Source organism: Felis catus, chromosome D3, assembly GCF_018350175.1.
Source record: "Felis catus isolate Fca126 chromosome D3, F.catus_Fca126_mat1.0, whole genome shotgun sequence".
Classification (NCBI taxonomy): domain Eukaryota; kingdom Metazoa; phylum Chordata; class Mammalia; order Carnivora; family Felidae; genus Felis; species Felis catus.
Window position 1 is genome coordinate 63,563,962 of NC_058379.1, and position 14,516 is coordinate 63,578,477.

Consider the following 14,516-nt stretch of genomic DNA (forward strand, 5'->3'; position numbering starts at 1 on the left):
TTGCTTCTTTTGTCCTTATAAAATGATTAATCCAGTGTAAACCTATGGATGCCCAACTAATCATGTTGAGAATGAGATATGTGCATAGATAGATATATACAGATATCATCTTATTGTTGCATTGTACATACACTAAATTACTAAGGACATGGTTATGGGCCTCTGTGTCTTCTTTGTATTTTTATACAATTCACTGTCTAGCGATTTCCTCCCCCACCCCTCACCTCCTGAAGTTAATAGAAATTTATATTTAGAACATCTAAAAATTATCATCTTGGGGTACTTGGATGCTTCAGTCTGTTAAGTGTCTGACTCTTGATTTTGGCTCAGGTCATGATCTCACAGTTTGTGAGATAGAGCTCCATGGTGGACTCTGCACAGAGAGCATGAAGCCTGCTTGGGATTCTCTCTCTTCCTCTCTCTCTGCCCCTCCCCTACTTGCATGCATGAGCCCTCTCTCTCTTCAAAATAAACACGAAAACCAATTTTTAATGGTCATCCTGTAGAAGTTTGTTTTTATATTGTACTAGCAGAAAATCCAAAATATAACTTACAATTTTTGATAGTTTAATAATGTTATTTATGAATATCATTGTATCTGGCTTTAGAAATGTTTGTCCCAGATTTACATACTTCTAAACTACTGCATTTCATCTTGTGTTTTAAAATAATTTTCTCTTGGGGCACTGAGTGGCTCAGCTGGTTGAGCTTCTGGCTCTTCATTTTGGCTGGGGTCATGATCCCACGGTCATGAGATTGAGCCCTGCATTGGGCTCTGCACTGAATGGGGAGCCTGCTTGAGATTCTCTCTCTGCCTCTGCCCCTCCCCCCCACTTGCACACTCTCTCTCTCTCTGAAATAAAATAAAATAAAATAAAATAAAATAAAATAAAATAAAATAAAATAAAATAAAATAATAAAATAAAATAAAAATTTTATCTTGCTCCTAAATTATAGGTTGTCAGTTTTTCTTTTTCAACTATAAAAATATTTACTTACAGAAACCCACTTCTGAAATTTTGCTTCTAAAACTTCTTCAGGAAAAAGGAACCAGCATGTATTATATCTGACTCCAATATCAAAATGACAGAGACTGAGGACCTGAGAGTCTCTTTCATTATGAGAAAGTTCTTAAAGAATATAGGAAATTTATTCCATGGATTTTTTTTTCTTTTGACATTTGGTTTGGCTATTACAAGTCATGGGTTTTTTTTTTTTTTTTTTTTTTCTGGTTTCTGGGCTTATTTGCTTAGTGGTTTGCTTTCCTGGCTTTGCTTTAAATCACAAGTGTTTTTTTTTTTTTCTTCCCCCTCACCCTCCCCCGCCCCCATCATGGTAAATGTAGTCTTTAATCCCCATCCCCTATTTGTCCCATCCTCCACCTACCTCCCTACAGGTGTTTTACAGTCACCTTTTAGAGCCACTTTACTGGAGAAGAAAGCTAATAGTTTATAGTTCGGATGAATATATAAATTATAATCCAAACAGAGCATTTTTGAAGGAATAGCAATGCTAAAAAAAAAATTAACAAGCATTGATTCATCTATACCAAGTACTAACTAGGAATGCCCTTGGAAAATTAGGATTTAGGACCATCCTGTTTGTAGTACTGTTAATAGTGAATTGTCTCAGAGCCAACATAATCATTCACCATGACATAAGCCTGTTTTCCCAAAAATCAAAGTGTATGATCGAGATTTATCAATTCAGGACACAAGTCTGGTTGTAAACATGCTCTCTTTTGTCATATTTAGAACTGAACTATTCTCTTAATGCTGATACTGTTAATATCAGTTTGTATTTTAATCTCTGCCTATATTTTTTCTTCTGTCTATATTTTTGAATGTATTTAAAATTTTTTCTTTTACTTTTTCTTCATATATTTCTGACTATTATGGCAAGCCCTTAAGATAAAGTTTTATTTCTAGTTTACATAAAAATTAAAGGGAAACTTTACTCAAGTGCAGTCAGGAAGCTAGAAGGGGATGTCATACCACCGATGTCAATTACATGAAGAATTGCCAATTCTAGACCCCAATGGAAGAATCATCAACAGGAAAGAATTGTCAATTATAGGCCTCAATAGGGGAAGATGTACATTGAATCTTCCAGGAGAAATCAACCATCTCTGCAACTCAGCCCATGAGAAACCATCATCACCCTGAACTCTTGCCTTTCTGCAATCAATTTGCATTCAAAACAATCCCTCTCAGCTTCATCCTTCTCCATAAAAATAACATTTGTTGGACTTGTCTATGGTTTTGCCATAGCTTGCATATCCTGACTGCTATTATCTGCTATTACTGAAAAAATTCATCTCTGATGGTAAAATAACTTTTTTTTTATTTTGAAGGTAAATGTTATTTGATGATAAGTGGTATCCAGAGATGACCCCCAATAACTGAAACTAGTTAGCAAACAGGTGCTGGTACCCACAGAGGTGATTGAACTCCCTGGTTTCTTACCAACCCTGCAGTTTGAAGTTAAGTTTTCTCCTGGATTTTGAGCTCCACTCTGTGTTTTGAGCTCTCCAGATGTTAGTCAGGATATGTTTTAAGGCTTTATCTTTTCTGAGAATACTCCTTTTGCCTTTGGTCCTGACTCCTGTTTGGGACTAGATCTTTCCTGTTGGAACTATGCTGGTCTTTTGTTCAATTCCTTTGGGGCTGGGCTTGTCCTGTTGAAACCGTGCAGTTTAGGATTTCTCTTTCTCTCTCTTTCTCTCTAGAGAAACCCTCTAAGAAATATGATCCCAATCATCAAAACGCTTTCAGTGTGCTGCCTCCCCCATTCTTGGACCCTAACCAGGTTTTTGTTTAAATATTATAGGCATTTCCTTTTAATATGCATTTCTGTTTTTTAAATTTGTTTATTTTTGAGAGAGAGAAGAGGGACAGAGGAGAGAGACAGAGACAGGAGAGAGACAGAGACAGAGACAGAGGAGAGGGAGAGACAGAGGAGAGGGAGAGACAGAGGAGAGGGAGAGACAGAGGAGAGAGACATAAGAGAGACAGAAGAGAGAGAGACAGAAGAGAGAGAGACAGAAGAGAGAGACAGGAGAGAGAGAGAGAGAGACAGGAGAGAGAGAGAGACAGGAGAGAGAGACAGGAGAGAGAGAGAGACAGGAGAGAGAGAGAGGAGAGAGAGAGAGACAGGAGAGAGAGGGAGGAGAGGAGAGGGAGGAGAGAGACAGAAGAAGAAGAAGAAGAAGAAGAAGAAGAAGAAGAAGAAGAAGAAGAAGAAGAGGAGGAGGAGGAGGAGGAGGAGGAGGAGGAGGAACAGAGGGAGGGAGGGATTGAGAGAGAGAGAGAGAGAGAGAGAGAGAGAGAGAGAGAGAGAGAATCCCAAGCAGGCTCCATGCTGTCAGCACAGAGCCTGACATGGGGCTCAATCTCAGGAACCATGAGATGATGACCTGAACACAAATCAAGACTCAGACATTTACCCAACTGACACATTCAGGTGCCCCTTTATCTGCATTTCTCACTAAATGGACCAACCCAACCAAAAGTAACTTAGAACATCAATTGCTATTATGGAGAACTTTTGATCTGCCCAAGATTACCTTTCTCAAAACTGAGTTGGACAGCATGGCTCTAAATTGTCAGTGGATTGGATGTTTATTTTGATTGGTATTTTGAAACTTCCAAACATCATCAGCCCTGTGAAAATTGCCCTGTGAAAAATCCAGTTGCTAGACTGAGGGAAGCAAACAATTCAAGAACAACAAAAAGGGTTCTGAGGCTTTTTTCTTCCCCATCTTCCTTGTCTCAGAACACATGGCAGCCACCTTTTGCTGAGGACCCACCTTCCATGACATTATCCTCCCTGTCTACACTGGGTCCACCTCCTCTATAGCTGTTTCACCATTCTCATTCTCTTGCCAAACTTCCCTTATTGTCTGAATCTCTTCCCCTTCGCCTCCTTCCTCCCCAACATATTAAAACCTGCCCCGTTAAAGTTAAGTCTTCTGATGATTCAAATAAACCCCAAATTTATTCTGTTCCTTGGACTAAAGCTGAATTGTTAGCCATGCAGAATTTCCTAAAATGACTTAGGAGGTTCCCATAGGTTTGCTAAGAATTTGTCATAATTATTCAAACTTACCAACTTGATTTCTCGGATTTACATCTAAGTTGGCCAAACATTGGTGAAAGTAGCCTGATGGGAACATTTTTTTAAAGTTTATTTATTTGGAGAGATGGGAGCAAGGGACAGAGAGAGAAGAAGAAAGAGAATCCCAAGGAGGCTCAGTATGGATAGTGGGGCTTGAAATCACAACCTGTGAGACCATGACCTGAGCCAAAACCAAGAGTCAGATGCTTAACCAACTGAGCCACCCACACACCTCTGATAGTAACATTTTGAAATGTTTTAGAGGAATTTAGAGAAACTGACCCCTAATTTTTGACAAAATGCTAGAACACTCCCTGGGTATCTCCACTGAGCAATTACAGTAGCCTTTCCTAAATTGATTAAAACAAAATTCAGACTTGCACACAAAATCCTCATGAACCTGCTTATTACTATTATAATCAACATTAAATTATCTTTAACAATAATTCTGGTCTTTCTTAGACGTTGAATCCACTCAAGTAGTATTTAACTTTGTTAATGGGCTGAACCATGATATTTTTTAGGTAAGGGACCAGAATGGAATGGAAAACTATGTCCACTCCATACTTAGTTAACTTGGCAAACCAGCTCACTTGAACCCTAGGTAAGTCACCTGAGAGAGACACCTCTAAAATTCTTAATTTTCAACTTTGGCAAATGAAGGCCCCTACACAAAACGAAAAACCTCCTTGCTTCTACTGTTATTGCCAAGAGCCAGGATGTTAGAAAAAAAGATTGCTACCATCTTAAGTGATTCAGGCACCTTCAGCCTTCTAGCCAGCCTTTCTTATGCCCCCTAAGTCTCAATAAGGGGTTCTGAGGAACTACAGGGGCTCTTCCCAATCCTCCCTCTTAATTGGATCAAAGAAACCACTCTCCAGAAAAGAATTTCTGTCTTTACTGACACCAGAGCTACATTCTCAGGGCTGAACCCCACTGTTTAAAAGTAACTCCTGCCTAGGAGTACTAATAGAGTTTCAATAATGGGGGTATCTAGTCAATCTCAACAGGTTCCTGTCTCTGAACCTATGTCCATCACCTAGGCCCTTTGAGAGATAAACACTCCTTTGTCCTTAGTTCCTCTACCCCTCTACCTTGGGGGGTAGAGAGTTCTTAGAAAAATATGCTAGAATTCCTTTCTCTCAAAAGGAGGAAATAATTCTAGAATTTGACAATAGTAATCAAACCAACCAGGTGAATTAAATGACCTTTCAACATCTTTTACTTGCTCAATTTGACAACACTTTAGCTGAGTCTTGGGATACTAATCATGTGTCCTTATTGGTTCAGCTATCATCCTCTATATGGGCAAGATCTTTAACTGATATTGGCAGAATCCATGGTGTACCTTCCATCAAGATTCAGATAGGCCCCTCAAAACCCTCTTTCCAGAATTAATAAATACCCCATAAATAAAGAAACTCTTCAAGGCATCAAGCCCATAATAGAAGATTACAAGGTGCAGGAGCTCATTATCCCCTGCACTAGTGGCTATAATACCCATTCTTTTACTTACAAGAAAACCCAACAGCGATGGATGAAGATTTGTCCAGGACCACCAAGAAATAACTAATGTTGTTATCCCTTGGCACCTTGTTGTTCCTACCTAACACCCCCTCCCCATTTGCTACCAGAATCCATTTCCACTAAAAGCGAATTTTCATGTAATTGACTTATACAGTGAATTTTATTATTCAGGTTGATAAAGATAGCCACTATCTTTTTGCTTCACTTGGAAAGAACAGAAATGCACTTGGATAGTAATGCCCCAGAATTTTAGAGTCTCCTTACTTTTCACACACCTTAAAAGCTGATTTGGATGATAAGTTTTCTGCACACTCTATTTTGTTACAGTAAGTAGATGATTTTATTCTCTCTGTCTTCTGAAACCTCTTCAATGACAGGCAGCATCTATCTATTATAATTTTTGGCCTTAAAGAGACATGAGATACCCCCAAAATTACAGTTTGCTAAACTCAGATTCAATACTTATGGAACCTGACCTCAGAACAAGAACTACATTTGGACCCAGGTTGGCTTTATAGCATCCTGAACTTCCCCAAACCTAAAACTAAGTAAGTGCCAATTATGAGGTTTTCTTGGAGTGGCTAGCTACTTTCAAAATTAGATTCCCGGCTTCTCCCTTACGGCTCAACCTCTGTATCCTTTACTAAAACAAATGACATACCTAATCCTATTATATGGATCCAGAAGATATAACTTTTGGGACTTTAAAGTCTAATAAAGCTTCCTCAGACATCCTAATTATCAATTTCCCCTTTTCCTCTTTGTATGTGAAGAAAGGGAATGAATGCCATTGGAATACCCACCCCAAAACATACAGACCATTATTAACCCATAGGGTACTGTAGCCCAAGGATATCCCTCTTGCCTCAGAACCATTCCTACCACTCCCCTTTTAGTTAAGGCTACTGAAGAAATCATGGGATACCCTTTAACCGTCCTTGTATCTTCACCAACTGTAAAACCGCAAACATTTATACCCCTAGTCCCTATGCCTTTAGGATAGCTCCTGACTTTGGGATGCTAGGAAATATTAATGTTTTCTTACCTCCAGTGTGGAAAAGTTAAAAATGGATCCTTTATCCAAGATTTACTAGATACCATACTTTTGCTGGATGCTCTGGTTATTAAGGTTCCTAGGCATTCCAAATTCAACTCTCTGGAGACCAAAGAAAACCCTAACCCTAACCACTATTATTTCTACCAAAAACACTGCTTTCAAGGAAATTAATAGCCAAAACTCAGTTGTGGTTGAAAAAGATGTTCTCCCAAATGATAATTTGGAAAAATTGCCCAAAGATACTCAGAAATTGGACCCAGGAAAGAAATACAATATTGACAACCTAGTAAGTGCTCATTCAAAAAAAAGGGAGAACTCTGGTTTGGGCCAAGTAGCAATTTGGTACTATGAGAAATTCCAAAATTCTCACTACTTACCACTATACCATTGTCATTAAACCATTGGCCTACTGATACATTAAGAGAATTCATGAACCAATATTGGTATAAAAATATTAATAAGGCCACAAAAATTCCCTACCTCAGTTGTCCCACCTGTGTAAATTACAATGCAGGAAATCCTGCTCAAACAAATGGGCTAGATAGTTTCCCCCCATCTCATGGATTATTCATAGGTTTTAGTCATGGCTTATATGCATTTTTCACTGGACTGAAAATTTCCCTTATATACAGGCCACTGCTTCTTCTGTGGCTGAAATTCTGTTAGAAAAGATGAACCCTACTTGGGAAATCCCTTTTAAACTTTATAGTGATCAGGGAATCCATTTTAATGGTCATGTGCTTTGACAAGTCTGTGCTGTTGGCTGGTTTTATAACACTTTCATTGTGCTTATCATCCTCAATCCACAGAGTCAAATGTACTATTTATGCTACTAAGACTCCACTGATAAAATCTGTAGAGCTCCTCTAAATACCTTGGCCCAAAGCACTTCCTTTAGTCCTTCTAAATCTCAGAGTCACTCTCTTTGAAACTCAGACTCTCACACTTTGAGATAGTCACAAGATGTCCAATGTACATGGCCCCTGACTTCTCTGACCCACAGTTAATAAAAGGATATATACTTAAACACTGTAAAGGTCTAATTGCTTCTGTTAAGAATAACCATGCTTTAGCAGGGCAATCTTTTCACAGTGCACTCCTGGGGGAGGACTTTAAGCATAATACCTTGCAATTTGGAGATCTTGTCTATTGAAAAAGACACCTCCAGACAGACTCCTTTCAACTTCACTAGAAATGCCCTTATCAGGTATTGCTAACTTATCCTTGTACTGTCAAATTCCAAGGAATAGACTCTTGGATTCATGTGGCCCATCTAAAGAAAGCACCAAACTCTGACTCGACCTACACACCATCTGGTGACCTGAAAATAAACATTTCCCAGCACTGAAGAAGAAAACATCTGAAGAGACAGCTTTTCCAAGATGTCCAGACCAGACCTTTTCCTCACTGTTTTCTTCTAATATATCTTTTATGGAAAGAAAATGCCCTGGTCCACATTTCCCAAGTCCTTGAGGAAGGGGAAACTTTCCCCCCGATTATGAGCTTTCAGAAAGCCTCATCATGACCTTGTGACAATTTAATTTTTTACTTGCTTTTTCTGAAGGGTTACAAGGCTCAGAATTCACAAAACTCTTTCATATGTACTATTATCTGGCTGGATTTTTATTCAATTTTATGATCTCTGAATTTGCAAACTTATAGGCTATATTATTGGATAACATTTGTCTCCAAAAGCATTTTTTAGATATTAGTTTAATATATCCTTGAAGTTTTGCCATTCTTGTAAAGAGTCCATTAGCTATTGCCTCATGTTTATACCTGCACTCTATCTTTCCGAATGCACTTGGTTAATTCTTTCAGTGTGCTCTTGCAGTATTTACTATTTTGTTTTAAGTGCCTGCTTTAAACTGGGACTTCCAGAAGGCATACATGACTGTATGTTTGCCTCCATAAGGAGAATTTTTCTCCCTTAAGTTGGAACAAATGTCAATAAATATTTTCAGTTGGCTACTTTCAGATCTATGGTCCCAGTTTAGAACCACCAGACAATTTGGATTTGCTATTTCTTTTGTTCTGTATTGTATTTCTTTTGTTCTTAAGTTTTGTATTTGGTGCCTGTAAAACCTTTGTAAAAATGATGTACCTAATAAGGAGATGATCTTCAATGTTTACAATCTTGATAAATATGGACTATAGAAGAAAAATGCCTGAGAGTTTTCCCTCTTTACCTACCTAGTCACCCAAATGTGGCCATAAGTGGTTTCCAACTGCTTATGTATTTGCCCTTTGATGTAGAACATGACAACCAGGAAAGGTCCTTCCTGGCATTGAAGGACAAAATCACTAGTGTGGTAGAAAAACTGACTTTTGATCAGTGGTGCTTCTAGAGAAAGGTCTTGATCAAAGCAGGAAATGTGAAAATTAAAGAGAATCCTCACTAACGTAGTGTCAGAGGGCTAAAAGTTACCATATCAGTTACATGAAGAACTGTCCATTATACACCCCAACACAAGTGTCAACAGGAAAGAATTATTAATTATAGGCCTCAACAAGAAAATATATACATTGAATCTTCTAGAAGAAATTTACTAACCCTGCAACTCAGCCAATGGCAAACTATCATCACTCTGAATTCTTGCTTTTTAACAACGGACTTTCATTTAAAGCACCTTCTCCCAACTTCCTCCTTCCCCATAAAGTAACATTTATTCACTGGACTTGCTTATGGCTTTACCATAGCTTGCATATTCCAAATTGGAATTCTCTGCTCTTCCTAGGAAGTTTCAGTGACTAGATATATAGCACATCAAAAAATATATAATTTGAAGTGTTTGGAGGACAATTATTTGTATCATTTCTAATAAGGAGGAGAATAATTCAATACATTTATAATTAAACTGAACTTACTTTGTTAGAGTTTCATCTAAATTAATGTAAATATTGTTATTTAAGTCTATTTTTATTGATTTTTTTATATTTAGGTCAGAACAAAGAATAATTTAGGTATCAGAGATAACTCATTACCAAAAATTTTACACTTCCGCTATACTGCTTATCACAATTTGTTGCAATTTTTAATTTAGCATCTCCAATTACTCCAAACCTTAAGCATTTTAAGAACACAAGCAAAATTCTATTCTATCCTGCATTTTCTTGACCTAGGATAGTACCTTCATACATACAAAGGGATTCCATAAGAGGAGTGAAGTAAGAAATAGCTTGCACAGGAGTGTAGATAGAATCTAGTAATAGCTGGCTCAGTGGTTTGCTCTATTATTTTAGTTAAGTCATTTAACCTCTGTAAGACTTAAATTTTTCATTTATAAAATGAGTAACAATTTTTTTTTCAAGGGATCTGAGACCCATAGGTAGAAAGTACGGAGAGGAAAATGTAATCTCATTGTAAGAAAATACTTTCAAATAATTAAAGTTTCCTAAAAGCTCTTGTCTGTTTCCAGAAACAGAGTACCTAATCATCTGACTTGGTCAAACATAAGCTTAATGAGCATTTGGCAGGAGCATTGAGAATTGAAGCACTGGAAGAATGGTTAAGGTAAAAGTCCTTTCCAACATGCTGTTTCGTGATGGCCAATGATTCCTCCATGGAATTATTTAAGTACTGCAGGGCTATGTGTACAGCTCAAACACACTTAGTTGGCCCTACTACCAACATTGCCTCCAAAAGGACAGTCATTTCTTTGTATACTATTTTACTCAAATTCTACGTGGCAACAGTAACGTTTCTATTTCCTGGGTTTGTTGTAACGGTAATAAATTTCAACAGATGTTTAATAGGAATATTTACAAAAGAAAACAATATTGTATTATTAAATGTGTTTCAGTGGTGTTCTCTACTGTTCCCTATGTGGCCTAAGTCTCATTAAATCAACTGTATAGATTATCTCTTGCATGTGAGAGATTAATAGTTTGGAAGCCAACAAGTCATCGTCTTTTGAGACTGATGCATTTCTGAATATGATTGGCTGCAATTGAAGCGAGCTCAGAAAAATAAGGGTATATACATTTTTAAAATTGTTTATTTACAAGTTTTTCATTGATTCCAGAGTATAGACTCTCAGCATTACAAAGCACTGGAGTCAGTATGTGTAGATTTCTCTCTCTGCACTCACCACTTCATCTACAAACAAGTAATAGTCTCCATCTCTAGGCATATTGAACTAATAAGGGCTCATTTAATTTGCTGCACTGACAGCTATTATCATAATAATGCTGCATGACAAAGCTACTTAAACTTAGGAGCTTGAAGCTACTAGTATTCATGATTTTTTCTAGTTCATCAGTTTGTGTGGTGGCTAGAACAGATGTGCGTCAGATTGTGAGTGAGCTGGGCTTTGCTCTAGTCTTTGATTTCAGTCTAGGTCTGTTCCATGTGTTTCCCTCATTTTCCTGTAACCAAGGGTTACCTGCCTCATGCCTTCTCTTCATGCATAGCAGAAGCACCCTTAGTGCCTCCTAAGACCTCAACCAAGAACTAGCAGGTTGATTCATCTGCTGACAATTCATTGACCTGGGCAGTGTAATATGGCCAACCCTACACCAATGGAGAGGAAAAACATCTAGTTATCCATGATTACATTAATACCAAATGTGACCAGGTAAGTGTTCATACATTCTTGTAGACTGACTATTAAAAATACAAAGGGTGGGGTCCTAGGTGGCTCAGTCGGTTGAGCGTCCGACTTCGGCTGAGGTTATGATTTCACGGTCTGATTTCGAGCCCAGCATCGGGCTCTGTGCTGACACTCAGAGCCTGGAGCCTGTTTCGGATTCTGAGTCTCCCTATCTCTCTGCCCCTCCCCCGCTCATGCTCCGTCTCTCTTTCTCTCTCTCTCTGTGTCAAAAATAAATAAACATTAAAAAACTTTAAAAAAATACAAAGGGTTTCACTTTCTACCAAAGCATAATTCTAGTTGACTATTTTCAGTGAGGTAGGTTGGCTATTTCCCAAGAAGCTTGTTGTTGTTGTTGTTGTCAGAGGAGGTTTTCAGTTGTTACAAATACTTTATTATATTAAATGAACTATTGGGACCTCATCAAGATAAAAGGCTTTTGCACTGCAAAGGAAACAATCAAAACTAAATGGCAACCAACAGAATGGGAAAAGATATTTGCAAATGACATATCTGAAAAAGTGTTAGTATCCGAAATCTATAAAGAACTCACCAAACTCAAAACCCAAAAAACAAATAATCCAGTGAAGAAATGGGAAGAAGACATGAATACATCCAAATGGCCAAAGAATACATCCAGATGGCCAATAAACACGTGAAAAGATCCTCAACATAATTTATCATCAGGGAAATACAAATCAAAACCACACTGAGATACCACCTCACACCAGTCAGAGTGGTTAAAATTAACAACTCAGGAAACACTGGATGCTGACAAGGATGTGGAGAAATGGGAACCCTCTTGCACTGTTGGTGGGAATGCAAACTGGTGCAGCCACTCTGGAAAACAGTATGGAGGTTCCTCAAAAAACTAAAAATAGAACTACCCTATGACCCAGGAATAGCACTACTAGGAATTTATCCAAAGGATACAGGAGTGCTGATTCATAGGGGCAATGTTTATAGCAGCACTTTCAACAATAGCCACATTATGGAAAGAGCCCAAGCGTTCATCAACTGATGGGTGGATAAAGAAGATGTGGTGTATATACACAATGGAATATTAGTTGGCACTAAGAATGAAATCCTGCCATTTGCAGCAATGTGGGTGGAACTGGAGGGTATTATGCTAAGTGAAATAAGTCAGTCAGGGAAAGACAGATATCCTATTTTTTCACTCATATGTGGAAATTGAGAAACTTAACAGAAGACCATGGGGAAAAGGAAGGGGAAAACTAGTTATAAACAGAGAGGGAGGGAGGTAAACATAAGAGACACTTAAATACAGAAAACAAACTGAAGGTTGATGGGGGGGTGGTGGAGGAGAGGGGAAAATGGGTGATGGGCATTGAGGAGGGCACTTGTTGCAATGACAATTGGGTGTTGTATGTAAGTGATGAATCACGGGAATCTACCCCCAAACCAAGAGCACACTGTATATACTGTATGCTAGTGATCTTGATAACATTATGTTAAAAAATACTTTATTACATTGAATGACATTTAATCTACTCAATCTTCTTGTAATTAGGCTTAAAGTTCCCCTGAAAAGAAGTATATTTTCCCTTGGATAATGCAGCTCTTTCAAGTAACTGAAATAATTTCCCCACTCTAAATAGCCCCAATGGCTTCAGCCCTCCTCTTCTACCATAAGCCCATTGTCCTAATATCCCTCAGAACAAATGAGTTTGCTAATATATGGACTTCGAATAGTCTTAATAAATCTCATAAATATAGAAACAGACCACGTATTGCCAGGGGCATATACCAATGTACCAGTTAATGTAGTGTTTTTAAATAGTTATATCAAAGAGATGAAATAGAACATTTAAACATATAAATCCTTTAAGTACAAAAGGAAAATAACATAATGAAGATCTGTGAACCTATGATCCAGGCTCTCAACTATTAATATTCTCTTATATTTAATCAGAACTCTATGAAACATGGCTCATTACATATAATAGTTGAAGTCCACTTTGTCACTCTTCCCTTCCCACTGGAGAGGTAGTCACTAGCTTAAACATATCCCAAAAGTTTATCACATTCTAAGTCACAAAGCAAAATTATATATATATCAAATAATCTCAGACTACATTTTGTGCAATTGTATTAGACATCAATAAAATGTGTAAAAACTTATGTGAAAAGAATGCCTACTCACACATCGACTGCAACATGCTGTTTCAGCTAAATGAGTTCTCAAATCTACAACTGCACTACTTTTTGACATAGCACGTACTCACGGAGGTGCATTAAAGTTTCCCATTATACATGCTTTTGGATTTATGTGTTTTGGATTCACATTTGTCTTGAATATAGACCAGAAATTATCTTTGATTATTCTTCCATTACAAAAGGACACTTTCACACCTTATTAATGCTTTTTTGCAATAAAATCTGTTCTGTCTGATATTAATACAGGTATGCCCACTTGAGGGTTGGTTATATTTTGCTTATTTTTTTTTCTAATCATTGTTTGATTTGCCACCTTTCTGTTTTCTTATGTATCTTTTAAACCAAAGAAGTTTTTGTCCTTGTTCTTATCTATACATTTGTAAATTAATGCATTAGATTGTGATGCATCTTGCTTATGTCACCCATTCTGCCTGTCTCTAGCCTTGGTTCCATGAGCATATTTCCTGAGTAGATCTTCCTTTTTTACCTCACTACATTTTTCTAATAAAAATTATCATCATATTAGGGTCTAAGACAAGTTTTACATACATCTGAGGAATAAACTAATTTTATCATCTTAGATGACAATATTACATCTACATTTATATTTTTATATTTAAAACATTATGGGAATGTTGAAATATTCTGTTGGCAAAGAGTCACATTTCCCTTCCAATTCTTTTCTTATTTAATCCCCATCACTATTGTGAATTTGTTCTTGTCCTGTTTGAACTGTTAAACTCTTCTTTGTGATAAATGGATTTGAGATTAAAGCCTAAACTGGACTCAAAGATTAGAGAAAGCTATGAAAATTACCTACCTGACCAGCAGTGTCCAAAATGTCCAAATAAGCTGGCTCATTGTCAATTCTAACCTGGGTCTTATAAGCGTCTTCTGAAAAACACAAGACAGAATTTATACTCAAATATATTAACCTGAAAGGCATGAGTTTTAGATTTCATAACCAAGAATTTCTAAATAGGTTAACTAAATAAAAGAATCAGAGATTCTAGTTGAGTACACAAAGTGAGAAGGATAACCCAGGA

At 37.4% G+C, this 14,516-nt stretch overlaps 1 protein-coding gene across 10 annotated transcripts in view; it reads right to left on the minus strand.

The window, feature by feature from the left end:
• The window catches only part of RIT2 (Ras like without CAAX 2), a 446,014-nt gene that overhangs the window by 231,517 nt on the left and 199,981 nt on the right, over positions 1-14,516 (minus strand). For all 10 annotated transcript variants that reach the window (XM_045042156.1, XM_045042157.1, XM_045042155.1 and 7 more), the window contains one exon: positions 14,291-14,364. In XM_045042156.1, coding sequence (XP_044898091.1) covers positions 14,291-14,364 — 74 coding nt within the window. The remainder of the gene's footprint in view (positions 1-14,290; positions 14,365-14,516) is intronic.